This window comes from Styela clava, chromosome 12, assembly GCF_964204865.1.
Source record: "Styela clava chromosome 12, kaStyClav1.hap1.2, whole genome shotgun sequence".
Taxonomy (NCBI): Eukaryota; Metazoa; Chordata; class Ascidiacea; order Stolidobranchia; family Styelidae; genus Styela; species Styela clava.
This window is the reverse complement of record NC_135261.1, coordinates 3,686,579-3,714,284: the sequence shown is the minus strand read 5'-3', so window position 1 is coordinate 3,714,284 and position 27,706 is coordinate 3,686,579. Positions and strand designations below refer to the sequence as shown.

General features: G+C 34.2%; 1 protein-coding gene and 1 long non-coding RNA gene across 3 annotated transcripts in view; one reads left to right on the top strand and one right to left on the bottom strand.

Annotated features, from left to right (window-relative positions):
- Nucleotides 1–501: 501 nt before the first annotated feature.
- LOC120329333 (uncharacterized) overlaps nucleotides 502–27,706 on the bottom strand; it is a 29,665-nt gene continuing 2,460 nt past the window's right edge. Inside the window, exons 2-3 of one of the 2 annotated variants that reach the window (XR_013479601.1) lie at nucleotides 26,658–26,823; nucleotides 502–604 (exon numbers count right to left, since the gene is read on the bottom strand). This is a non-coding gene — a long non-coding RNA (uncharacterized LOC120329333). Of the gene's footprint in view, nucleotides 605–24,793; nucleotides 24,978–26,657; nucleotides 26,824–27,706 lie in introns of those variants that run through there. The other variant, XR_005567738.2, reaches the window with a different exon arrangement.
- LOC120329332 (insulin-like growth factor-binding protein 5) lies at nucleotides 14,223–20,363 on the top strand. Its single transcript, XM_039395930.2, has 6 exons — nucleotides 14,223–15,259; nucleotides 16,676–16,724; nucleotides 16,807–16,866; nucleotides 17,026–17,089; nucleotides 18,915–19,019; nucleotides 19,210–20,363. Exons 1-6 carry the CDS (start codon nucleotides 14,776–14,778, stop codon nucleotides 19,339–19,341), a joined length of 894 nt encoding a protein of 297 aa, XP_039251864.1. The 5' UTR covers nucleotides 14,223–14,775; the 3' UTR covers nucleotides 19,342–20,363.

Genomic DNA, 27,706 nt, shown 5'->3' with positions numbered 1-27,706 from the left:
AACCAAGATGAAAATAAAATTATAAAAATTTCCTTGGGGTTTTTAAATCTGGTTGAAGGTATTACAGGCGATACGCTCCAATCCTTTTCTCCTAAACTTCAAGTACAAACCACTTGAAACTTCGACTAACCAGAAATTTACCGTGATAAAGTATTTCCTGATGCTCTGGCTGTATACATAAATATATCAACCAAGTGACAAGTTGGTCACGATGAATTAAAGTTCAAACTTCTTTTTATCTATTCGCGGTCTGTACTTCAAGTAGATGTTCTGGTTAATACATTAACCCTAACATGACTCATAGAAGTGTCTGGACACGAAATCCATAAAGAGGATGTGTTACTTTCTTTGCTAAAAAAAGCGTTTGTTATACTTTATTTGACATGATCTGTGATATTTAATACAAATACAATATTTAAATAAACGAAAACCATAACTCACAGAGAAGATTTCTATGACTTATTATTCCAATGATATTGAACTAATTAGATATAGCTTCAAACCTTATCTATAGACATCTTTATTAGGACAAACAGATGTAGAGGTATCACTCCAACTTGAAGGTCTGAACGATCTTTTTGTTCGAAAAATCTTGGAGAGAAAGCTGAAATGCATCAATAACAAGACTTACAGATATTATGACCCAATGTTTGTCTACTTAACAAAAAAAAATTATGATAGCAACCGTGCATTGTACGTTTTCACTTCTGAAAAATGGCGTGATTTTGCGGATTTTTTGCGTTTTAATAAAATGTTTGTCTACGCTATACGCATGTAGTTTATTTATAAATTAAAAATTCATATTCGCTATAAACATTTACGTTGAACTAGTCTAAACATTGTCTAAACAATGCACGTAGCGGTTCAGACACTTTCTCCAACCTGATATTTATAGTTTTAAAACCGAATATAGGTAGTTTGCGGCACGAAACACAAAATAACCACTGAATTACAATAATGATACACTGTTTTGTAAACTCATACATATTACGTATATGTATAGTAATTTATTGCACCTATTGATAGAAATGTAATTCATCTATTTATAGGCATATTCAGTAGCATTTTTGAACTACTTTCGCGTCGAATATTAAAATCAATCAAAGGATTATACAGAACATAAAATTATAGACAATCGTCAATAAATTAAAACCGGGCTCTCCCGCGAGGCGTTCCTCCGGAACTGGTATTATGACACGCAGACACTCGAACCTGTGAGGCTGCTACGTTTGAAATCGCCATTAGACTCGAAAGTGGGGTCACTTTTTCAACACTGAAACAAGGCCAAATCTCCAAATTCGATATCCATGAAAGATAATTAAATTACATTGAATACTTAAATGTTTTCAAACGTAGCTGATGAGAACGCCCAAGTAGTTTCGCATAAGGAGTATATACATGCTGAAATACATGGCATACATGTGAATGAGTTAAGCCAATAATGAATTCAGTACAGACGCGTGGCAATTTATGTTTGTACAGAATATTTAATGTCTGGTTAACATCATTTACTCCGACAGTGACGACCCTACAATTTGTATCTATTTCACAGAACAGGAACAGGTAGCTGATTCACAGGTGTGAATCGACGTCAGTGGAAGGCAGTGACAAACATTTGTTTCTAATCATTTAATGTGACAAGTAAAGTAACAACTTTCCCACGTGAAGATATATTATTTAAAAAGTCTAATTTTCTAATTTGTGAAATTTTGAATTGAATATCCAAACTAATTCCTAATTCGTTTATTAATTAGTCTTCAAAATTACGATTTATCTCTTTGGCTTCGTAATTAAAAAGTATAACACTATTATTTTAGAATTGTATAGAATTGTAATTTTAGAAATACTGGGAAAGTATTTATCAAGATTTTGTGTCAGATTTCGGAAGCTGGGATAATAACTTAACTAGTAAATCGCACTATGTACATAAAGGTATCAAATGCCACTGGTTCTACAGTACTATATGCCATCAATGTATATTGCTCGAAATTTAGGGTTTCCAGGTTAATAAGATGCTTTAGCTTATAGATACTTATATATTAAAATTTGAAACTAAAGATTCCAATTCCTAATTATATAAAGCTCAAGATATCTTCTATTGATCTATTCTATCGATTGGAGTTGGTTTTAGGAGTTACTTAAGATATTCATCATACTGAAATTCATCATTTGATCCCGAGTCTTCACTAAGAAAAACTCTAACACAAGAACAGTTTTATAAAATACTAATATTGAGATGTTTTAACAAAAGGGTATACAGTTGTACTCACCGAGTATCATAATAAACTGTTTCAGTTTTGATTTATTATTTCAAATATTTTCTTATTACAGATTTTTATTCAAATGGTAGTTTCTCAATTGATCGAATGAAAATATACGTTTTTAAAGAAGAGCATTTATGTACCCCTTCGCGCCAACCTTTGCTGCTTTATAGGCCTACAAAATATTAGTCATTCAGAGCAATTGTATTTGTTTATCAAATTCGCACGGATTTCAAAAATTTCCCAAACTCAGGGGGCATGCGGGTTCGGATACTTTATACTTTTAACTAGGCTTTGAAACAAACATACCCAGACTTGAGTCATTTAACGATGTTGCAAACTTAAGATCTATTTGCATGAATTATGTATAAATCGTGAACATATGATAGCCGCTTTTGCGAGATTTGACGTAAGTTACTCGTAGAATTGCTAGCCCTCACCTCTAGAACATACTGTAAGTCTTGTTTGGCGCTTCTTCCAAAATGACAAATTTGTTGAAAACAGATATCCAGGTCAATTTTGAAGATGATAGATCTTGACACTTTATAAACAAATTACCTAATTTACCACGTAACAAGCTAAATTCGTCTTCGACGTAAACATTTGTTTGGTTTGGATTTTCAAACTTATGAAACCTGAACGACAAATGCCCCGAAGAGCAACACACCGTAACCTGACGCAAGAAAGGCTACTTATAACCATGGACAAAATAAAGAACGTTTGCCACACACAGAGCAAACTGATATATTTTAAGCTACATTTGTTTATTTGTTTTTATTGCAAAGACAAAATTAATTTGATAGTTACTCGAAATAATTTTAAAACAACTAAAACATGTCCTGGGCCACATTGATAGATATATATATATATTTAATGTTTCATGATAGTTAATCTGTCCTGAAAATAATAAATATGACTTGATTTGAAAAGGTCACTCAAATATTTAATTCACTCGCAATTAAATTGTCAGAATAAAGATTTTCTGAAGCATATCACCGATACTTGATAAAAAAAAATTATGCGAGGGCAGCGTTCAAAAATGTAACGCAAAGTAGAAATGAAACTCAACCTTAAAAACATTCTATCTACACATTATTTATAAATATTCCAAATGTCGAGCGGCATACAATTACATGCATAATTGCGCGACAAAGGCGCATAATTTATAATATTATTTATTCTAACATTGTTTTGTACAAGTTTAGTCGCTACCACCAATTAATTGCCGTCACACCTTCCGTACCCTGAATTTTCTCAGTTTATTAGACAACTGAAATGATGTAAAAATCTCGTCGACTTCAGTGAGTGTGGACGTTTATTCTATCTCAAATATTGTAGACCGTGTGTATATTGTGTATAACATGAACCACTATGAACATCTTTCATATTTACTTATTCCAAGTAAAGATTAGTTTTGTATTAAATATCCATTGCAGAATTGAAGGTTATTAGGGCCTGAAGCCAATGGTTTCAACATGAAATGCTGAAACATGATCATGCTGAATTTCGAAACGTACAAAATCTCACAAGAAACAATCGTAACTTTGGTTTTTGGTATCTTTATTTCCTGAGTTGAATTCTTCAGGCATATAGGTAAATGATTGATATCCTTTTCATGATAGAAAATTGGGAATTTTTCTCATTCTAAAATTACCAAAAGTGAAACTTCATAATATGACTCAGTAGTGGAACGGGAATTCCACTCTAAATTTAAACTCGAACTACCTTGAAGACATTCTATACGCGCTTTATTCGTGAAAATTGGTAATATCTTATGTCAAATACCTATACGTCTATAGTTACATCACCAACTTACAATTCAGCATAAGCTTTTCTCAGGCAATGAAATTTGTCAAATTCCTAAATCACAATCGACGCGGTATTTTTATTTGTAAAGTTACGACTGTGACAAAAATGTACCGGTGACTTTTAAACATTTGTCGTGTCAATAGGCAGAGCATTTCTAATCATTGCAATCCAGGTGAGATATGTTGCAGTTTCAAAAATTACGAAACTAAAACGGATTCGGGGCCCAATATAGCGGCGTGATGATGATGATGATGATAAAATTCGTCGACCACGCGCCAAAAACGTCCTCTTATAACTATGTTCATAATCTTTAAATATTTCACTTAAAACCTTCTTCAATATCTATTAAACACGTGACATGTTTCGACTATCATAGTTTCTTTTCTCAATCGGAACAAAATGGAAAATGTCATCATATTATATAATTGTGTTTTAAAATATATACGTTAAAATAAACTAACCGCAAGACGGAAATAAAATGTAAATGATGTAATCGTGAAATATTTTTTTTATTTGATGGGCTTGAATAAGTTAGCAATAAAGCCCAACTCTATATACAAACAAGAATTATGAGTAAATGCCACGCCCAAAGATTATTAATTGGAAGCTCTGAAATCGAAACATGAAGAAATCAAAGAAAATTGGAGTTTTTATTCTGATAATGTACACACCACTACTCATAAAATACTTGAGTAGTACATATGTTATGCACTTTGGTTTAGCAATGTTTATTGGAACAATAATAACACGGAAAACATGGTTAACTAACTCCACATTTTACATTTAGGTTAAGTGGAATAGACAATTGCCGCAATGTAGGCTAAAAATTTTATATTAGCAGTAGAATATTTTTCAAGGCTTTTAGGGATTACATGAAAACTTAAATTACGTCGTGTTTATAAATAACGAATATTGAAAATAGTACAGCGAAGCCAAAATCAAATCAAGAAAATAAAATTATTAGAGATGACGCGCGTTTTAAATCATATTGTGTTTTGAGAGACAAAGCAAATTGTACATATTACGCACTTAATAATTCTCATCAAAATGGCATCGTCAAGCTTACGAGACTTTCTGAAGAAACTTAGAAAGACTGTTTCCAGAAACCCAAATACCGTTTAGATGTTTACACAATTCACTGTTGTTACAAGTTCGTTTCGAGATATAGATCAGTGTGACAAATTAATTTTCGCAGTAGCATAACAAGATCCTTTGATCATTTGCAAATGGTATATTTTGACTGAGAATCACAAAACACGTATTGTCAGAAGAATCGCCCTTCGTTCTTTATGTCACATTAGGGTAGAAATCGTGAGCTTGAGGCTGGCCACCACATTCAACGGCAGTTACGGGATCCACTTTTTCGGCCAATTTAGCCATTTCAAAAACAAACTAAATGATTAAAAATTATTCAGACAAAACTAATGTGTTCAACGATGAATATTTTTTAAAATTTGTTCGTATATATTTATGCATTTGATAGTGTATTTCACCGCAAAACATGTAGCCGCAAAATTCACCCCAAGCCTAAATTTATACAAATATCCCATGATAAGAATTGTCTTGGTCGTATAATAATTGTCATACGTCATTTGGATGAATAGGCGTTTTAAGGTTGTTATCTCAAAATTACCCAAATGAGATTGCCGTATAAAATTAGAATGTTATCATATGCTACACATCTTATCGTTGTTGGTCGACGTACGAGAAACTCTTATTTTATATTTGGGAAAGAAGTGGATAAAATTTTGCATATGTTTTGAAATGTCTGGAAAACAATTTTGGGGTTTTCAATTAGAATTATGACGTGCAAATTATATTTACCGAATTGGGCGCTGGCAATTGATTACTCGTTGATTACACATCAAATTTACACGTAGGATATTTTTTGGTGTTATTCAGACGTGCTGGTGAACATGTTGCAAATGGCGAAATGCCGGTAAGGATATTTGTTTTTCCTTAAACTTTTCATAAACATGCTACTAAGAATGGGCAATGGAATGACGTTATGGAGTAAACATGCAGTCACATAACCAATGCATTGTGCAAAAGATGACTAGCTTCATTGTTAAAATTCATGAGAAATAAGCGCGAGTTTCTATTGAATATTTGGTTTTACTCCGAATACTCATAGCCTTTTCTCGAACTATTCATATTATTAAGATTTGCGGAAGAGGATAACAATTAATTCAATATACTAGTTCCATCATCCGTTGCACGATAACGGCGTTAGGAGCTAGAATAAACAGAATAGGCTATGACTAATAAAATACAGTGTTTTATGTAAAATGTAGGGTTTTCGACAGAAGTAGTCGCATCTCGAAAAAAACGATACCTCCTCAGACAATTCCTTAGCGAACAGACATTTCGCTATACCCTCACTCAAATCTAGTACAGGAAAGAAATTTTAAAATCATAATAAAATTTAGGGATATATTTGAATGGTTATTTAAACTCGCTGGCGAAGAATTGGATTAAACACAGTCATTTTTGGACAAAACACAGTCATTTTGGACAAATATAAAAAAAATGAAAAGTGTTTTGATGCACGAAACTGCACTCATTTAGCCTCTGTGGCATCATGTTTTACAGCAGTCAGTTTAACGACTGTACTCAACTTATCTACAAGTTGGCTCCCTACCAATCGTCTGAATATTTTATTTTATATTTTTAGGAAATTACGTTTGAGCCTTACAAGTAGAATCCAAACTATTAATGTTTTGTATGCGCACTCCAGTGAGAAATTGTAATCGGCGACGCGTTTATATAAACGATATATAATCTGTGATAACTGCCAACAATACATACCTAAAAAGGATTTTTTTTCCTTCTTACCAGCTTAAGTGTATTGATTACAATATTTATGCATAGCGATGGATATATATTGTAAAAGTGAAGTTATTGAGCTAAATATTACCTATAGTGAACGAATGTTGGATTTTTATATAAGTAAAGTTAAAAGAAATATTCTATTATAGTTATAAAGTAAGACTTAATAAAAAACATTTGGCGCTCCCGAAGTATGTGCATCAAGATGGCGCAACTCCTGAACCCTAACCTGGTACACATAATATGTTCAGGTTGTGCACCAACTTGGTGCGCCATACTTCTGGAGCTTCAAAAATTTAGCCATAAATGAAATCGAAACTGCATTCTAAAATCTAAAAGTGATTTATATCATGTACATCATTTTAGGAATTTTGGATTTTAACGTATGTTCATACTTTGACGAAGAATTTGCTTAGTTGTCAATTTCTCACATGCCGCATGACTCGTGATGTTGTCGCAAATGCTTAAAATACATCAGAAATTCAGAGACCTACCAGACGGCAATTAACTTTTTATATCGAATACATTTAATACATGTTGCTTTTTTATATGGCGAGACAATAAAAATTATATCTAGAATTTGTGACCAACAAACGTTCCAAATATAGAATTTGAATTCAAAATATTTGATTTATGATTTATTCATACAAAAACGACTGTCCAGATTTTAATCTTCCGACAAATTGTTTCGTTGTGATTCAATCCAGGGGGACATTATAAACACCAACGAGCAGACAATAGAAATTCCGAGAAATAGGCCATGAATAATAAATATTTCTATAGCATTCTTGGGAAAATCTGTTAAAAAATATTGCTCATCACATTGAGAATTTACTTTATTAAAAAGAATTCTCCCATAGTTGGTTGTACAAAATATAATACTAAAATATTTTTGTGAATTCTTTTGTTAATTCCGACATAGTTTATAGTCAATTCAAAACACAAAGGCACGTGGGTGCAAACAAGTAGTTAAAGAAAAAATATTGACCTAGTCAGGAACATATGGATATGGAAATCGTTTTTATTGCTCTCAAATCTAATGATTTAGCTTTAGAACTTATTAGTCGATCAATTACACAAGATACACATAAGTAGTACATTAATCTTTTAAGCAGTGATATAAATTATCTATATTTTTACCGTTGTCACTATGAAATAAAATATTCTAGTGTTTTCTCAAATATTATATTATACAACTAATTCAAAATATGGGTTGAAACATATATTGTTTTTCTTAGTCTGGCGATTTCATTCAATTGAATTTTATTAAATATTGCTAGAAGCTTCCAGGTAATATATCGTAGTCATTATTTTGCATATTCATTTAAATAACAGCATTTCTTCAGGTTTAGTGAAATGAAGTATGCAGCAACGTAATGCTACTCTTATTTTCGAAACGCGGATTACAAATTTAATTAGGACATCAAAATTCTGAATGAACTCAACACATTGGTGAACTCTCTAAATTATACAGATTGGCTAAGCATCTTCAAATTTTAATAACATATATGACGAAACCAAAACGCACCAAAACTGTTGAACTCTCAAGTTAATTGACAGTTATCTACAGAATTTGTGTATTCATTACTCGTTTTGTGTTAATAAAAATGAAAATTCACGATAACTTAATGTACCATTCACGCAGCATAATAATAATTTGAGTACAAATTTAGAGAAACGGCTTATTTGTGGCTTGCTATATTACAATATACACAAAAAGTTAATTTAACTACTTGAACTATGAGGTAAGCGAGTTTGTAATGAATTGAGAATGTAATTTTAAAAACAGTTTATTAAAGTTGCCCTTGACTTTCATAAATCAATTTACTCTATACAATGAAGAGAAACAATAAGCCAATAGTCTTTTAGAGGCAAAACTTCAAATCAAATTAGTTTTGCTCAATTTCTCATGACATCATTTAGCATAATTACTTTGCTCGGATTTTAAATGCTAGCTTTGTAGACATCGCACAAAAAACTGTTGTCTGTAATATGCTGTTCACTAAACCACAAATAAAAATAGCTCTAGTGATTTTAATACATTTTGAATACAAACCATTTTAATTAATACATTTCATGTGATATTGGTTTTGGAGAAGATTTTCAGCACGCGCAATGCAATTTTTACTATCCAGACCGACGAGATGAGAGGGCTCTTTGAACGGTACTCCCCTAGTATGTGTACCAGGTTAGGGTTAGGCCATAATTTTATTCCGATTTTCCTTATCTTAGTTCTACTACGAGTTCGGGGACTGTTTTTGTTAGCCAAATGAATATACCCCCTGCCCATAGGCTTCCATGCCTTTACACAACTTGATGTAAAGTAGGCAAACAATATTAGTTACCGCCATATTTGTACACATACTTCTGGAGTGCCCTTTGAACTACTCTTTACTATGTTATAAATTTTTCCACGATGTTCGAATAGCTTTAAACTCCATTATCAAATTTACACGCCTTGGGTTCAATACCTATGCCCCACCTCGCTCAACTTGTAATGGATTAATGACGAACCGGAAAGATTGCGTCTTTCCAAATATATAGTAGATCCTTCCATTTTGTTAGATAACAACGATTGCTAGTACAGAGTCTTGCTCGAAGCAAAAGGCGCCGTATGTAAAAAAGAGTTTACCTAAAATATCATTAGTAGAACATTCCGAATTTTATAGCAATCGTTTAATGTTTAAACACCGGTAGACATGATGATGAATAATTATAGTAGCACATTTTCATCTGGTTTACGTGCAATTACTTTTAGTTTAAAAAATAAAAAGCACGAAGAATATATATATTTCATCGTATTAAACGAATGTGAATTAAATTGATCGCTATTAACCACATTCATTCGAATCTATCGCATTCGTTCCAATTTCGCTGGAACATCGTTATCACCAATTCCACTGAAATCCGCTGCGAAACATATTTAACATTTTAATGACGTCACGAATCGGATAAATGGGATCAATTTTCTAAGATTACACTGTCGACCATTTTCTTTTCGGATGTATTGCGATCTTTCAGACTTTTCGCTGAAAAGAATGTCTTGAAAAAGTTTACATCAAATCATAATTACAAAATGGCGCTCGCTATGAAACAGCGACAGTAATATGGAAATACATAGTTCGTCCAATCCAACTCATTATAATTCATGGACACTTTGTCTCAGACGAATGCTATTCTCTGGGAACAAAAATATATATACACAGATATTAAATGCATGCTATTCAATAGTGAGTAATAAAACTTGGTAAATTTCACAGCGCAGTATACAGTGATTAAGATTGTATGCAAAATGTAAGCAAAAGCAATGCTCTTATCCACCCTGTCCGAAACTCATAATTGAATGTAACTTAGCAAGAAATTCCCCACGTTAACACTCATAATTTTTTGTACGTGCCCATACCCATGATACATACATATAGTTTGGTGGAGATGTCGTTGAACCAGAATGACTAAAATCAGACAAGATGACTGGCAGGATATGACGGGGAAAATCCCCACAGTTACAAATATATAATTCAAATGAAAATATTAACCTGTGATTCTTAAAACGTGATGTCTGACACTTTTTAAATTTTTTTTGTGGGGTTTCTGTCCGATGGCGCAAATTCAGATTTCCCTAAAAGGTTGACAAAATTTCGGATCTAATCGTGTTCAGCATTTTGAGCGAAATAATTGTTTAAAATTTTAAAGCAGTATCAAACAAAGAAATATTATTGAAATATATATTTGTGTGTAAGGCTTTTGAATAAACTAACTTGGCGGGTGATGGTTTATATAACAAAATTATGAACGTTAAGGTGTTATTCTTTGTGTCGCAATTTCGAAACACATATCTCGTTATCCTAAAATTCCCTTGAGTATCATTCGATAAAGGTAAGCCCTGTGACATGAAATAAAATTCATATTTCTGCCAACGTTACAACGACTACGTTGCAGCTTTTTTCAGATAAGTCACTAGTACAACATGCGAATCGTAAGGTACTGAAACGAGCTGATATGTCGAGTAATCCTCTGGGTGTCATGTCCCACTGAGTCATCTATAGACCACAGATGTCTAGCTTTGTTTTACTTGAATTTTCAAGGACTTCTTAAGATAAGAAATAATTCGTTTTAGGAAGCAAGGTCCATTTACTCGCATCGGGAATCAATTAATACGATTTTTCTTTGAACGCGTAAAAACCGCCACTTATGTAAACTGACGAGCGATCACGTAATTGATACATTAGCAAATATAGCGCTTAAAAGTGTTTAAACTATACCTCTGTGTGTACAGATTTGCCAATTAAGTAAAACAGATCCATTAAATTGGGGCAAATTAGGCAACAGTGATCTGATAAAGTTCCGAGTATAAAAATGGTTAATTAATTAATTTGAGGTGAGAAACGTGTAATTTCACCGGTCTATAGCTCACGACTCATTGCCGGTGTTTCAAACGACGAAAATTTTCAAAGTCTTGTTAAACTACATTTGTTCAAAATTTTGGTTGCAGGTGAAAGATATGTGTCAACAAATTAACACGGACCGCGTCATTTATTTACTAATTAGAGGTTTTTACATATTGTTTAGGTGCTAAGTATTTCTTTCAAGTTTTTCAACTCGTATAAACATATTCATGTCGAATTTCTGTCGATGCCAGTCTCACACCTCTAATATTTCATTGGGTGGAGTTCGGAAGTCTGGAACACACCTCTTCGCGAGAAATTAAAAGATAACAGCATAGTTTCACCATTGTTACCGGCATGCAAACATGAATGGCATAAACCCTCACATTCTTTTGTTTTGGCTGGATAGGCTAAGACTACATTAGGTATTTTAATGGTAAGTTGTGGAATTTTTTGCGATATATGAGACAACTTCAGAGAGCCATGACTCACCGATAAGAATGAAAGACCCATCTATAACATACAGTATCAAAGGACCACCAAACTTGCTAAAACGGTAGTATCACAACACAGTTATAGCACCATGCATCAATGCACCATAACAATAGTTATTTTATCATTAGGGTCTAAGAAAGGGTCCTCACATTTGTCTGTGCGGTGGTGTGGTTCTTCGCATAAACTTAAATACATAAGAATGAATTTTGTTAGGAAATTCTACATTTGAATCAATAGGTGATACTAATGATATATTCAAACAACCCATCGAATTATGTAATTGTCTCGAACTATTGGAAATTAAGGACGTCTCATTTGTACAAGAATAAAAGGAGTTGCGCAATTTCAGGTAATGACGTAATTGAGCTGCGTCGTGGGTTACGTCATTTGGAAGTCGACATGATTTTAGCGAACATTAACGACTGTGTTATTTCAGAGTACTATCGTTTCACCGACAATGAACTTTCACATTGTCTTTGCATAACTTACTTCAATAATGTGTCGTGCGCATTGCACGGAACGTAGGTATACACTAGATAGATAGTCAGCACTTTCATTTATTACAAACATAGCTGTCACGCAGTTCATTTCACGCGACTAGTCATTGGTTAGTGCTGGCTGATTGACGCCCTATTTACAAAGGTCAGTGGTCATTTGAGCGGGCATTCCGGGTAAAGGTTACTCTGGGTTGCATTTCAGAGGCGTATGCGAGGGTGGGCTGATTTTTGGATGACTCATTTAGATTCAAAATTATCTCGTGACACTCGGATCAGTTTCATCGACCCGCCATTTTTCAAGAACAGCGTGGCATCTTTATTGTCTTTCCTAAAGTACATCTCTTTTATTCCCGTCGCACCATACCAACACGGTGAATACAACTTTCATTCCTTTTAGTATTTTCACAAAAACTTTCCCTGGTTTAATCAAAACTTGAATCAAATACACAAGATTTACCAAGAGTGGTGCAATACTGCATATATACATACACGGCGTGAGCGTCACCTATCGTAGGTGTAATATACTATTATTATCCATGAACGATAAAAATTGTTATGACACCTACGAAATTCATGAGGAAGTCAAAGAAACTTCTATCAATTCTCCACACCAGTTCGAATATTTTTCATATTCTTTTTTATTCTATAATCGCGAATGAATTTTTTCTTTTGTCACAAATCCTTTTAAAGTTTTCGAAAGATTGTTCTCGACCAGTGAGTAATGTTATAACCCGACTATTTTTTTTTATATAAATTCACTCAATTAATATTGAATGTTAACTAATATCCGAATATTAAATGATACTGCGGAATTTACTAGACATTCTTTATTTCGGTAAATAGATATCTTTATGTATAACAACCTTCAATTGACTCGTTCGAGGGACAGGCAAAAACCAGCAATTCTATTTTGATAATGGATAACCCCTAGTTTGACATAGATCTTCCATGACACGGCCTTTTTTCGCTGGAAACGCATGTGCGACTTGGTGTAGACAAAGTTTGCGCCCGGATCACGTTAGCGGTGCCGTAGCATACAGACAGATTAATACTCATATTGATGCCGCAAGAGGTGTTTTCTAGCGCAGGTTACGTTCGTTGTGGTTTATCTGGTGTACAAATAGATATAAGAAAAAACACACTACGACTGCAAGCGCGATAATTGTGAATTAGAATATCAATTTCACATATAATTAATAGAGATTATTGCAAATACGACTTACGCTAGAGATTGCAAATTATTAGACTTAATTCGTATACATTCCATTCTGCAGCCTAATAAAATTGCCTGACAAGAATGCATTGTTATTGTTCATGCACAATAATCTTAAATTATCTATTTTGAATGTCATGTCATCACTTAACTCGGATATATTATCATATTATCAGCTTGTATCGCAGGGTTATTGTAACTAATAAATTGGAGAGGGGACTACGTAATCGTGGAAAACTTTATAACTCGAAAGTTATTAAACACAAACTCCCTGGGCTTTTCTCTCCGATTCTATCGAAATTTTCTATTTGCTTGTAAATCTCATTTTACGTAGTTTCAGTTTTGACGCCAATATACTTTTTCGCGGTCACACACGCTATTCGACAGTATCATTCAGTCCGCTAATGCGAGAAACAATACAAATCGTCCATTGTCTATTTACATTAATGCAGAATATTACAGCCAAGATCGATGGTGCGTGTGGAAGTGAAAGTGTCGCCTTAACGGATGCGATAAACCACGTAACCAGCTAATCGACTTTCACAAATTGTATTCGTCTAAGAAGAAAGTATGATAAGGTGAGCGTTAAAATTTTAGTGTGAGAAAAAATGGAAGCGCTACGTCATCGTACGACCTATATATATGGGTTGGAAGAGACTCAATCCCACACTTAAATCTAGAAAGTGTCAGTTTGGATCTAGTATAAAAATACAATAAAGGGCTGAGGGTTCCGACTGTCAAGTTGTACGATAAAACGAAACTTTGGTGATCAACGCTACCTATGACAATCTAAGCAATACACTGAACAACCTGGGAATAAACTTAATCATATGATATTTTGGCGACAATTTCTCAAAAGGTTTAATTCAATGGCTCCTGTGCTATTGCCGGTCAATGTCGAAATTCTGATTCGTTCGGAAATAATTCATAATGAGTGTAGTTGTGACACCAGACAACGCCTCCAACTGATAGTTTGGACAATCGTAAACCCGAAGCATTTATCACCTTACGGATTTTGAAGTTACTCTCGGTCGAAATTTATCGAAATAGATTCGCGAACGACTTTTATAAACTGTCAGAAGCAAGTTTCAGTCTTTAGGCGAAGCAGCACAACAAATGGAGTCAGAGAGAATAAGGATATAACTAATACTACGATTCTAATATTAGTCAGTATTGTAAATTTTGCTTTATATATTTACAGCTCTATAATTAATTAAACAAAACTATATTATATTTATCAAACTGAAACTTTAAACTTGTTCACTGAAGCATAATCATCACACGCAATGGCAAGCATTACTATGACATCAAAAGCAAATTTCTTACTTATTTCGAGCGCTGCACTCATATTTCTATTTTTGGATGCCGGTGCATTGACGGCAGCATCGCCAGTTCACAGACCTTCAAAATGTACTAAATGTACCGATGCCGATCGAGCACAATGTCCCACTGTCGTTCCGGGGCCAAACTGCGAAGTAATTGAAGAGCCCAATTGCGGGTGTTGCAAAATGTGCGCAAAGAAATTGGGTGAAAAATGTGGAGTCGCCACTGGACTTTGCGAAACAGGACTTGAATGTATTCCGCCTCCGATGACATCGGAAGAATACAGGGACTATGGCCCCGCAGATTATTTTATGGAAGCTGTCATGGGAGATTTCATCTGTGTCACTCGCCAACAGTTTATCGATATTTTAACCGGAGTTGCATATGAAGACGGTGACGAAAACGAGGAAGGCGTATACATTCCGGAATTATACGATCCCTTAACAGGTAAGAGTATAAATTAACAATAATTCATTTAGGTGATTTATAGGCTTTTTATCACGAACTAATTCCTCCCCAAAAACCAAGTACCATTTTGAATAAATTTTCGCAATGAACCTCGAATTTTACTATAAAATCGATTTCGTCAGCAAATGGAAAATTACAATAGGCGTTTATGGGTGTGTCGGCACGCTCTCCGTGAAACCAGATCATCGATAAATTCGAGGAAATTAAGCGATCATGGTTCCATACAGAGATAAGCTTCTGAACGATTACTACATTCTCATGAATAGAAGTCACATTGAATCGGATTTATAATCTAAGTATCAACAAACAATTTGTCTGGTATATACGATCTTAGGGTGGTTTTGTTTAGGCTTAATTCAAATATTTAGGCTTTATATAGCAGAAACTGACACACCTTTTTGGAGAAAAAGCGCATCTATTAAATCTATAATCTAATTTTATCGCAAACAAAGCGACTTAAAATTGATTACTTTATAAGTTTCGGTGTGAGGTGCGGTTGCGCAAGAATCTATCGCTGACATCTTATTCTCAAAGTCGAAAAATTTTGAAACCCAAACGTACCGCGTGCTTCCAAAGTATATGTCGATCTTTAGTGTAAATGCTATACCAATTAGTATCATTTTAAAAATCCAATTAAGATTAAAACGGACACAATTTAACCATTCCATAGAATTATGGTAATGTTAATGACAGCATTAAAATACAAGACAAAATATTATCTCCCAACTTATAACACACCGCATATATGCGGCTTTGAATGCTTAAAATAAGAACAAATTAACATCCAAAAATTGATATAATTGTTCCTTGCGTAATTTTCCCGATATTAGCTGAAATTATGGTTATTGCAATTATAATATATATACATAATATCCCATCGCGAATTTAAAACCATATTCCTTGCCAAGGGGATTTTGAGCCAAATTTTGAAATTACACAATTTAACTCTCAAATCACACCGGACAAATTAACTGATAATGAGTCACATGACGCGGCGGAAACTTCCTTCGGACATTAGTCACGGTGAGAATTCAATTTTGTAAGAATATTCCGAATCGTTCGGTTAATACGCACGACGCGTTAAAACGTGTGTCTAAATGAGTCGACTTAATATGTTTCATTTCTAAACTATTTATAATCTATTTCGACGTTTGTTCATTTCTGATATAGAAAATTCGTTCTTCTATTTCGAAGCATAACATACCGAAAAATATACGCAATTATATTATACCCGATTTCGCTAATGTGACTAAAATTAGTTTTAACCTAAATTTGGCCACGAACGTGATCTAGTGACACGCTCTGAAAGTTCCAACGATTATGGGTGAAACGTCAAAATCGCAGTGTTGGGAAGTCTCCGATATTCAAATTTTAATTTTTATATATTTTTTGCAGGCATGGGTCTTGAAGACAACACCGTTCACACAGTCGAAGTTCCAGACAAGTAAGTTAAAATAAGTTATAATAGGTTATTTCATCTCATTTGACGCACGAAGGTAACCAAGTTTTATTATTTTCCTTTTCAGTGAACAGCCAGAAAAGCCAACTGAAGATATGAGCCATCTTAATCCGTTCATTCCAAAAATGTAGGTACTTAAATATATATAGAATTATTTTCTTTGGGGTGATTGCAATAGAGCTAATAACGAATAAAATATGAATCAGAGACTTCCATCCTTGTTTATATTAATATATATTTCAAGACAATAGTTGCCTTCATTGAAATTTTATTTTGTATTTAACAGAGAACCAGTGACACAGTCAACCAGACCAGTCGAACCCCCAACAGCTCCATTCCAAAATGCACCGGTAAGTGAATTTAAAACTGAATGCGTAAAACTGACAATAGAAATTAAGTTAAGTGTTTCGAACTAAAACTTTAAGTTTCGTGCAAAGGGTATATAATTATTGAGTTATTTGCGACACAAAATCCACAAGAAAATTCAAAAACATATTTTTATTCGGAATTTTTCAACTTGCAAAACAGATTTTAGACATGGAACTCGTGCCTATCTTGTAATTAATAATATGGTAAGAATTGAAACCCAGTAATTTGGAAAGCAAAAATAAGATTTGTAGTCGAAAAGTAACCGCATCCAACAAGAAGATTTGATTTCATTAACAATTCGCGATTTCAAAAGTTATCTAAATTCCGAGTATGCGCACACGACTGACTGATTAACACGACCTAACATGCCAACCGCATTTCAAAAATCACAATCGATTAATAATTGTCTTTTTATAATGGGTGGATTAAAATTTGATAGTCGAGCATCGGTCGTAAAAGTCGCGGCACCAATTCTTAAATTTGTCGTAAGACAGGCTGACTGTTGTCACATTATACATTTCAGACGTGAGGTAATTATTAAAATGATTTGCCGCAATTAAAAGATAAATCTCCGATAAAGGCCAGGAAACACTTGACCCGACATGGGGTTTGATCTGTAATCTGGCATCAATGACGTTGTAATTGTATGAAAGTGTGAAACTTGAACGCGACTTATTTGACTTCCGATCACACAGGCGGAAAGGTGACGTTAAAATAAATCCCAATTACAAACCCGAATTATTGCGCTGAATATCTCACAAAACTACGGGCGAGAAAAGTCTCGACGCTTCGTGTCCATCACTACGCCATTTTTTGATTTTTTTGTATCGAGAAATTTTCTGGATTTGAATAATGAATGAAGCATTGATAACGAATGAAACGCTTATTGTAGTCTCAAATATCGAAACGTGGCTGCGATACCATCGGTAGATTGTGAATAATATTATTGCCAGGAAATTGGCTTATGTCATTTCTTATCGATGTCCAAACTGACAAATTTATCGCAAATGCGATCTACTTCTTTCAAATTTCTAAAAACCTGGATTCCGTACGTCTGAATCGCCTAAAATCGCTTTTAAACCAAAAAACGCGTCGTCTTACAGATTTCTTAGTATTTCTCGCGGACAATTTGGATTTTTTACTTTGAATTTCTACGCCATCTGTAAAAAATTGAGATGTTTCCCAAACATACACAAAAATTAAAATTCTTCGAATGAGAACAGGCAAAATGACGTCAATATTTCATTGGCAGCGGCCGGTGGCGGATACAATACTTCTGTATTACCCATAATTCAAATTTATGATATTCTAGTAGAGATAATTAATAACGGTTTATGCTATAATTATGCGAGGCAAAAATCAAATTCCTTTATTATCTTCGAAATATTGCGATTACGGCAAAATTTAACAGCAAACCACGTGTTAGCAAACTTTTAATGAAATTTCCAAGAACACACACGCTATGTTACCATATGGTGTACAACTATCGACACGCATATCCTCTAACTCCTATCATTAAAAGAAATATCTAACATTATCGAACAAGATACTCAGAAATGAAACTGAAGTCGTAACATGATTTATTGTTAATGAGGAAGAATTCCTTCAATTTTCAAAGCTGGTAATCAAGAATTTAATTACAAACAGACGGACAAACGTGTAGGAATCTCGAGCATGAATAAGTTGGCCTATAATTGTGAATTTCTAATCCTTGACCTGACAAGGCAAAAAGTGTAAAAACTTTTAGTTTATTTTGTATTTACTGAAAGTGACAAAATTCTAAATCACGTTTATTTTTGTCTACAGGAACCATGCATTTATCACGCAGAAAAAGTTTGGGGAAAACTCCACTTTGATCCCCATGAGTGGATTCCAAGTTGCGAAAAAGACGGACATTATTTCCCAGAACAGGTTTGTTAATTTGTCTGTTTTCATTTGTAGATTTGAATACCAATCCGTTTGTTTAGTTGTCCATTTAGTTATATCGTAAACCATTAGACATTACATGTATACAACAAATGATAAATAAAATTCCAAGCAAGAAGGTACGAAAAAAGACGTGATTTTCATAAAATATTTATACATGTTTCCTTTATTACAGTGCGAATTATCATATGGACTTGAACGCGGTCGTTGTTGGTGCGTCGACCGTGATGGAAATCCCGTCTCAAAATTCACACCAGGCGACGAAGCTAGACCCGAACTATGCCTTCCCAAGTTCAAGAAAATATAAGCAGCGTCATCACAAAGATGGTCATGCGTGACCAGTAGATGTTGTTACGTAAATGACGCAACGTCATTTCGGTGTTGTCTGCTACTATCGTTGTTGAGGAAGCGTTGTCGGAAAAGGTGGACTCGGGACATGGAGTCAATTGATTGATATGATAAAATCAAAACACAGAAAATTGATGGCTTTTTACTAGATTGTGACCCAATATATCATTTTGACCGCCTTACGATTGGTTCTAATTTAGGAAACAGTGTTTATTTTTATGCACATGCTAATAATATCACAGAGCCCGAGAATTGGCCTCTTTCGGCTTTTCATAACTCCCAATTAAATGTCAACAACTCCTTCCTGTGCGTATTGCGGGAAAGTATACAAACATGTAATCAGAGAATTGCGTCGGAAGTCTGGCTTATCATTCCTTACAGTTCAACGAAAATGTCACCTCCTTTTTTTACTGGAACAAACCTGCTCCTGCATAGTATGAGTCACATCACAATAACATATCTTGCACGCATTATTTAAGTTTTTTCACTAGATCACAATATTTTATAGTCCGCATAATCGAAACACATAACTTATGTAACGCCAAAGATAAACAAACGTTAGCTCAATCAATTAATTAACCGAATTGTTTTAAATTATGAAAATATATTCCGAACATTTGCTACAATATCTGAGACAAAATGCGCTATTTTTCAAAAATACTCTATTTTTTTTATTTTTTAAACTTTCGTACTTTTCATTCTTTCTCATATTTATTGTGACGCACCACTGTTTCGTCACAATTGTGATCATTGTTTCGTCACTTATTTATTTATTTATACACATTATGTTGCCTATTGTGCTGCTGCAGCTTTATTGTAATAACTAAAGTCAGAAGCTTTAGTTTAATATATTTTGTAGTTCTGTAAAGTTCTTCACGAGTTGTTAGTATTTATTATTATATTAAATTGTGACGTGCTACGTTCAAATTGTTATTATTATTGTTATTTATTACAGAATAATAAAAGCTTCGTTTAATCAAATACTGTTTTGCATTCGTGAATTACCGCAGAGTAAGTTCAAAAGTTAATCTGAAGGGTAAAAACAGGGTAGAATAGGGCTATTATACTAATCATTGAAATGTGAAATCGGGGCCGTATAAGCTACATATAACAGGGTATATGCAGTTTGTGGCGAATTAATCGCGTCCAAGTGAAAGTTCTGAAACAATGACTTTCTTTATTTTAAACAAAACAAAATGTACATTATTTCGGATCATTTTAGTTATCGATTTACCATAACATATTCGAGGCATTTCATCCTCAATTTCCGGTACTACCGTAGTATGTGCACCAATATGACGGACACCGGAACGTAGTATGTGTACCAAGTTAGGGTTAGGCCATAATTTTAGGTACAAATACTACGGGAGTCACTTGGCTAGGGAATAAGGGAAATCGAAATAAAATTGTGGCCTAACCCTAACCTGGTACACATACTACGTTCCGGTGTCCGCCATCTTGGTTCACATACTACGAGAGCTTCGAATTTCCTATACGTGCAACTGGTCATTTCATCAACTAATTTGCATTAATTTATTCTAGCATTCGACAATAACATAAACATTTCTTTTACTGAATTAATTCTATTAATGGTGTCTCGCTGTTAGAAAAATTTTCATATTGTCAACTGTTTCAAAATAATGATTATCTAAATTGCACGAATCTAACAACGCCTCAAATATGAAATTTCATTCATTTAATTATATTTCAACTGATTACAAAGATTATAAACAAGTCGGTTGGGATATGGTCGTCAGCATTCCTCGCGACGCACACATTTCTTTCAGAACAAGATGAGTGTTCTAGATTCTAGAAAAAATGTGTTTGAAGATTGGACAAAAGTTCAATTCCATGTAATAAACGCGCTTTTTGCGCCGCTGTAGATTGTCGTATTGAACAAGGTATACGTAACGACACATAAGGCAAATTGACATCAGCCACAATCGTTTAAAAGACGAAGTACTCACTTATAAGCTCAAGGTAATTAAAATCGATCGTAAGGCAGAATATTCCAATAAACTTGGCAGTTTATTACGAACAAGATTGACGCCGTCGATTGCTGGACGTCAGTTATGAACATATTTGACGCAGCGTACTTGCGTCACACAATGACTCGGTGATCGAATTACCTTTGATTTACAAACCATGTTGAATAAAATAAACTAAAATGGCGAGTTGTATCAATAGTCAATACATTACATTTATGCAACAGAATAAAACCAGGAACAAAACAGGCTCATCCTTAGATTTCTAGTTGGCATGTATTTAAAAAATAATGTATAGTTGCCCACGCGCTCGCTACTTTGATCTAATAAACTCAATAGTTGGATGCCACAAAGTATTCTTATTAAACACCCAACAAGATTCTTATAGCATAATGAGAAAAGTGACATTTTCAAAAACGAATTGGGGTTTACGAAATTCTCAACACGCAAGCGATAGTCAGATCAAACGCATCAAATACTTTTCGATTGGTTCCGACAAGAAGACGATGACTACATATCCGACTCGAAATTTTGATGCGTCACCCCATTTGAATACAAAACAATCACATATGTATTACAAAATTTAACCAACAGACTGCGTGGTGAGGCATAGGTTTGGTCAAATCAAAAGGAATCATATAAGCAATTCATGAATTATTAAAGACGAAAGGTAAATTTCTCCCAGAATAACATGCAATGAGGCATGTAATCTTATATTGGTTTGGCACCCTTAAATTTCATTTTACCAATACTGGACACACGAAGATCATGTTGCGTTCTTACGACTTTTAACCTCAGTAGTACAATAGAAAACTACTTACATTTCGAGTGACCTGAAAGGTATACACGAAATACATTCCTAATGGCTATAAATAAATGCATACATAATATATTTATTGTATAAGCTTTCATGTCCGGGTTAGGCATTACAACGGCATATTTTAAGATTACCGCGCCCTTGTATATATTATTGTTTATTTATATTTTCAGGTCACGTTTGATAACAAAATAAATGTGAATCGACCTTTGTTAGACTGTTAAAAAGTTTGGGGCATAGCGCTCGGTAAAAATCTCTGAACTGGCGCCTTTTTGGAGTCTTCATTTAGTGTGTTTTGGACAATAAGAACAAATAGTTTATAAGTTATAATTCCTACATTTCAACAAAAAAAAAATAACACACGTAATACGAGATACTCTGAAGGTTCACGAAGGGGTTAAAAAGAATAAGATATAAGTACCCTCTGGCGCCCACACAAGGCATTAAAAATACAGAATTACGTAACAACTTGAGATCACGACCTTAACGATTATTAATTTTTTATCTAACAGAATTCATTAGTTAATCCGCTTGGGTCATAGAGATTAAAACTAACTATTTTACACCACAAGTTACGAAAAATCAAATTCCTAGAATAGAACAAGTGTATTTGAGAGAATTGTCTTTGTGAGCAATCGAAAAATTGATCTTGTTAATATGACTGTGGTATTGCGGTCGCTTGACATTGTACGTATAAAATCACTGAAGCTATCATTAAAAGGAAGCCAGACATTTTAATAAAGGTTAACATAGTCACGTACAGCAATGACTAAGCATAATGAAGAAGAGTTAAGAGTATTCATATCGTTTCTTGAGGTTTTGATTAAAAACGTAACAGGGAATCAAATTGGAAAATTAGCATAACGATGATGTCATTCGCACTGACAGAATGAGGAAGAACTTTCTTGTGATCGGCCGAGTATAATGCGTGTAGAAGATGACAGAAAATATTGTTTGACAAATTACAAAATTGAAATCAGCATCTACGCATTTACCATCTCTATACTATGTCAGATTCCTTCTTGGATGTGGTTATGTGTAAAAGTTCATGCGCTCAGTTCAATCCTATTTGAACTTGAGAAACGAAACTTCATCAAAACTTATAAGGATCATGAAAAATACCACGTTTGTCGGTAAGTCATGCATAAAGAATTTCAATAAAAAGTAGGATTACTATTTAATTTTGATAATATCACAATTATAATTTAATAAAAAATAAACCACTTCAAGTTTACAGTGTAACTGATTCCAAGAGATGCCCTGGGCGTAACCAAAACAAACAAAATAGCTCAATGAAGTTAATATTGAAATTAATACGTTTAATCTCCTGGGTTATCATGAACACATCAATTCATCAAGTATAAAAGGCTTAAATCGAGGAATTATGCTTTTCTCCGAATCTCATTATATAGCGTTGGTTGCTATATATAAATGGGATTTGTGTGACAATTTGTGGTTTTGTAATATTAGGCTAATTTGATGGTCCACCAAGTATAGATTATATCAACGTGGATTCAATATGAAAACAAAGCTACAAAATAATTCGAATAAATATCGCCACTACGACCGTTAATCTGAACTTACCATCAATATTTATTCATTTTACAAGCTTTACGGAATCGGATTACGTTGTATTGGCAAGCCTAAAACGGTAAGATAAAACCAAGTTCTTTTCTATCACAATTGATGCGTTTACGTCTAAGTATCCTTAATCTTCCGCAATTTTCAAAGTTATTTTCGGAACTCATATTAATTCGATATTAGTGATAGCACACAATTGGAAATGCACTTGAAAAGAATTGGCCTTTTTATACCATGACTAACTATATCAAATAAAACTCCGGCATTCACAAAACAAAGTATTCCAAAGTGGAGTTCAAGCAAGCTTTTACAAATAGTTGACTCTGGTTCACTCGGGTTATTATAAACAACAATCCAATTTTACAATAAAAGTTATTCAACAATTTAATCCCAAGAAGTTGCAAAACTGTTTCAAATCGATAGCAAATGATGAGATCAAGATAAGTACGCATGCGTGGAATAACCTCTCGCTTTTAATATCTATTGATATGTTGTTTTGTCGTGGTCTTAGTGTGCTTTATAGCTTGTATAGCGAATCCCATAAATGGAAAATACCTCAGTTGAACCATAAATGAACTATAAACTGAATTATTTTATAGGATCGAAATATCAAAATATAACAATGCCTAACATAACTTATTCTATCCTAGCATAAACAGAATCGAAGAAAACAAATCTAAAAATGAGTGGTGCGGAAATAACAGGAATAAGAGTTTTTCTCCAAGGTATGCGCCGCGGCGTGCTAATGGATGTTTTTCGCTTTGATCGGCAATAACAGTTCACAAAACATATTAAATAATAATTTCCCGATCTTCTAAATCTTGATTAATATTAGAATCTTGGGTGCCGCTGCATGATACCAGCTGCTTAGGTTTACCTGCCCCAGTAAATTTATGCGTTCAACATTTACACGTAATTTTGTGTTTGTATCGTTTTTTTATTTTGCTGACTGAAAAAATAAATAAAACGTTACTATGTCTATATTCAATAATCGCAATCGCAAAAATATGTGGCGATGCAAAGGTATATTAAATCAATGAGTGCACGTATATCCTGAATGTAGATTACCGATGGATAACGTTAAGTACGGCACCAAATAATAATGTAAATCGACGCTTCCTTCAACCAAGTTCATCCGTCAACATTTTACTTTATATGTGCTGAATCTAGGTCGGCCGAGGAGAGAAGCGGTGCAGGTAGACCGAGTGGAAACTGTGGTAAAGGTTGTTCATAATGTCACTCAATATGTTTCGAACAATATGAACAGGATTATGTCTAGCGTCCATTGTGCAGATGTATCAACTAATTTGCTGTTTGATTAATCACTTATCGATTTTAATCGGTAAGTATGTTGATAGGTATTTGTCTGTCTGTATGTCTGTTAGATGCACGCGATATCTCACGAAATCAAGATTGAATCTGCTCCAGATTTTGCATGTGCATTTATCTTATCTCGGACCAGAAGCCTATTGATTTTGGGCGAATTATGTCGTATAATTAGCGAGTTATCAATTAATTGGTGATGGGACACAAGGTGTCACTATGGAGTAAGAGCGCTGTTTTGGGGATCCCCTAACTTTCGATCGATAAGTCTTCGGTCGCTGACCAATATTCTCGTTTTCTTTTTGTTTAGGATTAGCGCAAAATGTGTACACCAAAAATGTAAAGTTTTGGTTTAGTTAATTCTGCTGTTTAGGTTCAGAATGAACTGTATACTCGTACTTCATTCAAATATTAGTTTAGTCCCGCTCTTCCTGCTGTTTGTTTATTAGGTTTAGCGTTATACGTATATTGTATACACGGCTTATGTGATATTTATTTTGGCTCTTTTCGCTGTTATTTTTTTAGGCGTGGCTTAATATGTATACACGGCTTACGCGATATTTTTTTTTGTGGGGACGATATAAGACCTAGAATGCCCATACTCATATGTGACTGCATTTATTACGTTATTGTTTGTATTTCCACAGCTACAGTGTGTATGTCATTGGCATGTATTAGCACAATGCTCGCAGGCCTGAGGCCCGATTAGAGAGTATCTCGTGGTGCTTTGTGCAATTGTATTTTATGTCACAGGGTGAGATTGCCCGTGTAGTACCGTGTTTTCCCGAAAATAAGACTGGGTCTTACTTATATGTCTTATTTTTCCCTTAATCAAAACAACATTACAAAGTAGAAAATTACGAGACTTTCAAATATACAAAATATGAAAACCAATATCCATTCACTTATAAATAACACGTTTATAATCAAAATACCTGTAAAACACAGATTATCAATCATTTAAAACATGGAGGGAGGATTTCATGCTACTGAGCGGGTGAAAAAAATTCTCCCCATTGACTAGGTCTTATTTTAAGGGGAGGGCTTATATTAAAATGATTTAAAAATTCAGGTTAGGTCTTTTTTTTTCCCGGAAACACGGTAGTTTTATAGCTCGTGTTTGAAATCTCATTTGAAGATGTGGTAACGTTTATAATTTTTTTTTTATGCTCTCATTTTGATACCATGGCGAGGTAAGATATCTGGACCGACTAATATTTGCAAGAAAAAATAATATGTATTCCTCTTCTATCGATGTACTCCCAAACGCATATTTCGTTTGAAAGTGTGGTACTATACTATTCTTGTGTGCCCAGCATAAATAAAATGCAGTATAAGTCCAATGAAATAGGCTCAGCATGAAAATATTAAAATGAATGAATACGTGACGTAATGCGAACTGGTAAATATGTGGCAGCTACAGAAAATTTGTTTCAATTAGTTTTCGATTTTTTCGCATAAATTTTAAACTTCTTCTTGTGTGGTGCCAAACACATATTGGCACAATGAATCGTATACAGAAGAAGAATAACACTTTGGATAGTAAATAAAAATATATTCATCGCTGACCGTAATGATTACTATTGACTCGATCCCTGAAACATAATTTCATCCGCGAAGAGCACCGGTACTTCAAGGTTGTAGGTTTCAAGCTAAGTTCCAGTTCAACTTTTTCCAAAACAACAGTATAACATATTAGGCTTTTACAATATTCAGTATATTTCTTCCTCCCGGCCTAGGAAAAAGAATGAAAATAACGAACTACATAAGTAGTGTAAACTAGTAATTATGTTATACAGGCAAGAATAGAAATATGTTTCTAATACGTTTTCCTTGAAAGAAATTGGTGTACTGAAACACTTGCTGTCATGTTTACAATTTTTTTTAATGAATTATCAATTAGGTCAGTGGTTCCCAAACTGTAGGTCGCCTGACTAGGATTTGAAAGTACAATTTGTGCTGATCGGGCGGGTAGGCATATTAGTATATATATGCAATTGAGTACAGTGTTACGAACGCCAACAGTATTTTCGTTTCTACAGCTACCTTGATCATGTAACATCCGAATGAGTAGTTGACCGTGGTCCTTATCTTTTCATTCACGAGTAACTGCAGGCTAAACCAGTGATCCCACCAGCTGGTCCGCGAACCGATTTTTTCGCCAGGCTGCGAGAAATTATGTTGGTTTGTTATTTCGTACAAGTGTAGCCGCTTGGTTATACAAAGCAAAGCTGCTTTATTTGTCCATTGGCACTTAATTAGGTGTTTGACAAGTATGGTACTGATTTCCAGGCCGTGTGGTGTCTTGGCCGAGTAATCACTTAGGTTTTAATCCGTCGCAAAAGAGCTTGTTAATTCGCGCACGCGTGTAAAATAGGCTAGGCAAATAGGAGTGTTTTTGTCCACATCGCATCCGCATAAAAGTGTCCCGTACACAATTTCGAAGCGTTCCAAACAGTCAAACACAAAACAACAAGAAATTCTAGCATATTAAAAGGCACTTAATAGGATAGGATTTACATATTTATCCCGGGCGGGGGAGGAAAGCCGATAAGACGGCTTAACTATATGGCGAACCACGGCCTCTCGTCCGGTTACCATTCCATGTCGGGTATGGG

Coding starts and splice junctions, on each gene's coding strand:
- LOC120329332 (XM_039395930.2), top strand. CDS start 14,776: ATGGCAAGCATTACTATGACATCAAAAGCAAATTTCTTACTTATTTCG. Junction 16,725..16,806: donor ACAGTCGAAGTTCCAGACAA/GTAAGTTAAAAT, acceptor TTTCCTTTTCAG/TGAACAGCCAGAAAAGCCAA. Junction 17,090..18,914: donor CTCCATTCCAAAATGCACCG/GTAAGTGAATTT, acceptor TTTTGTCTACAG/GAACCATGCATTTATCACGC.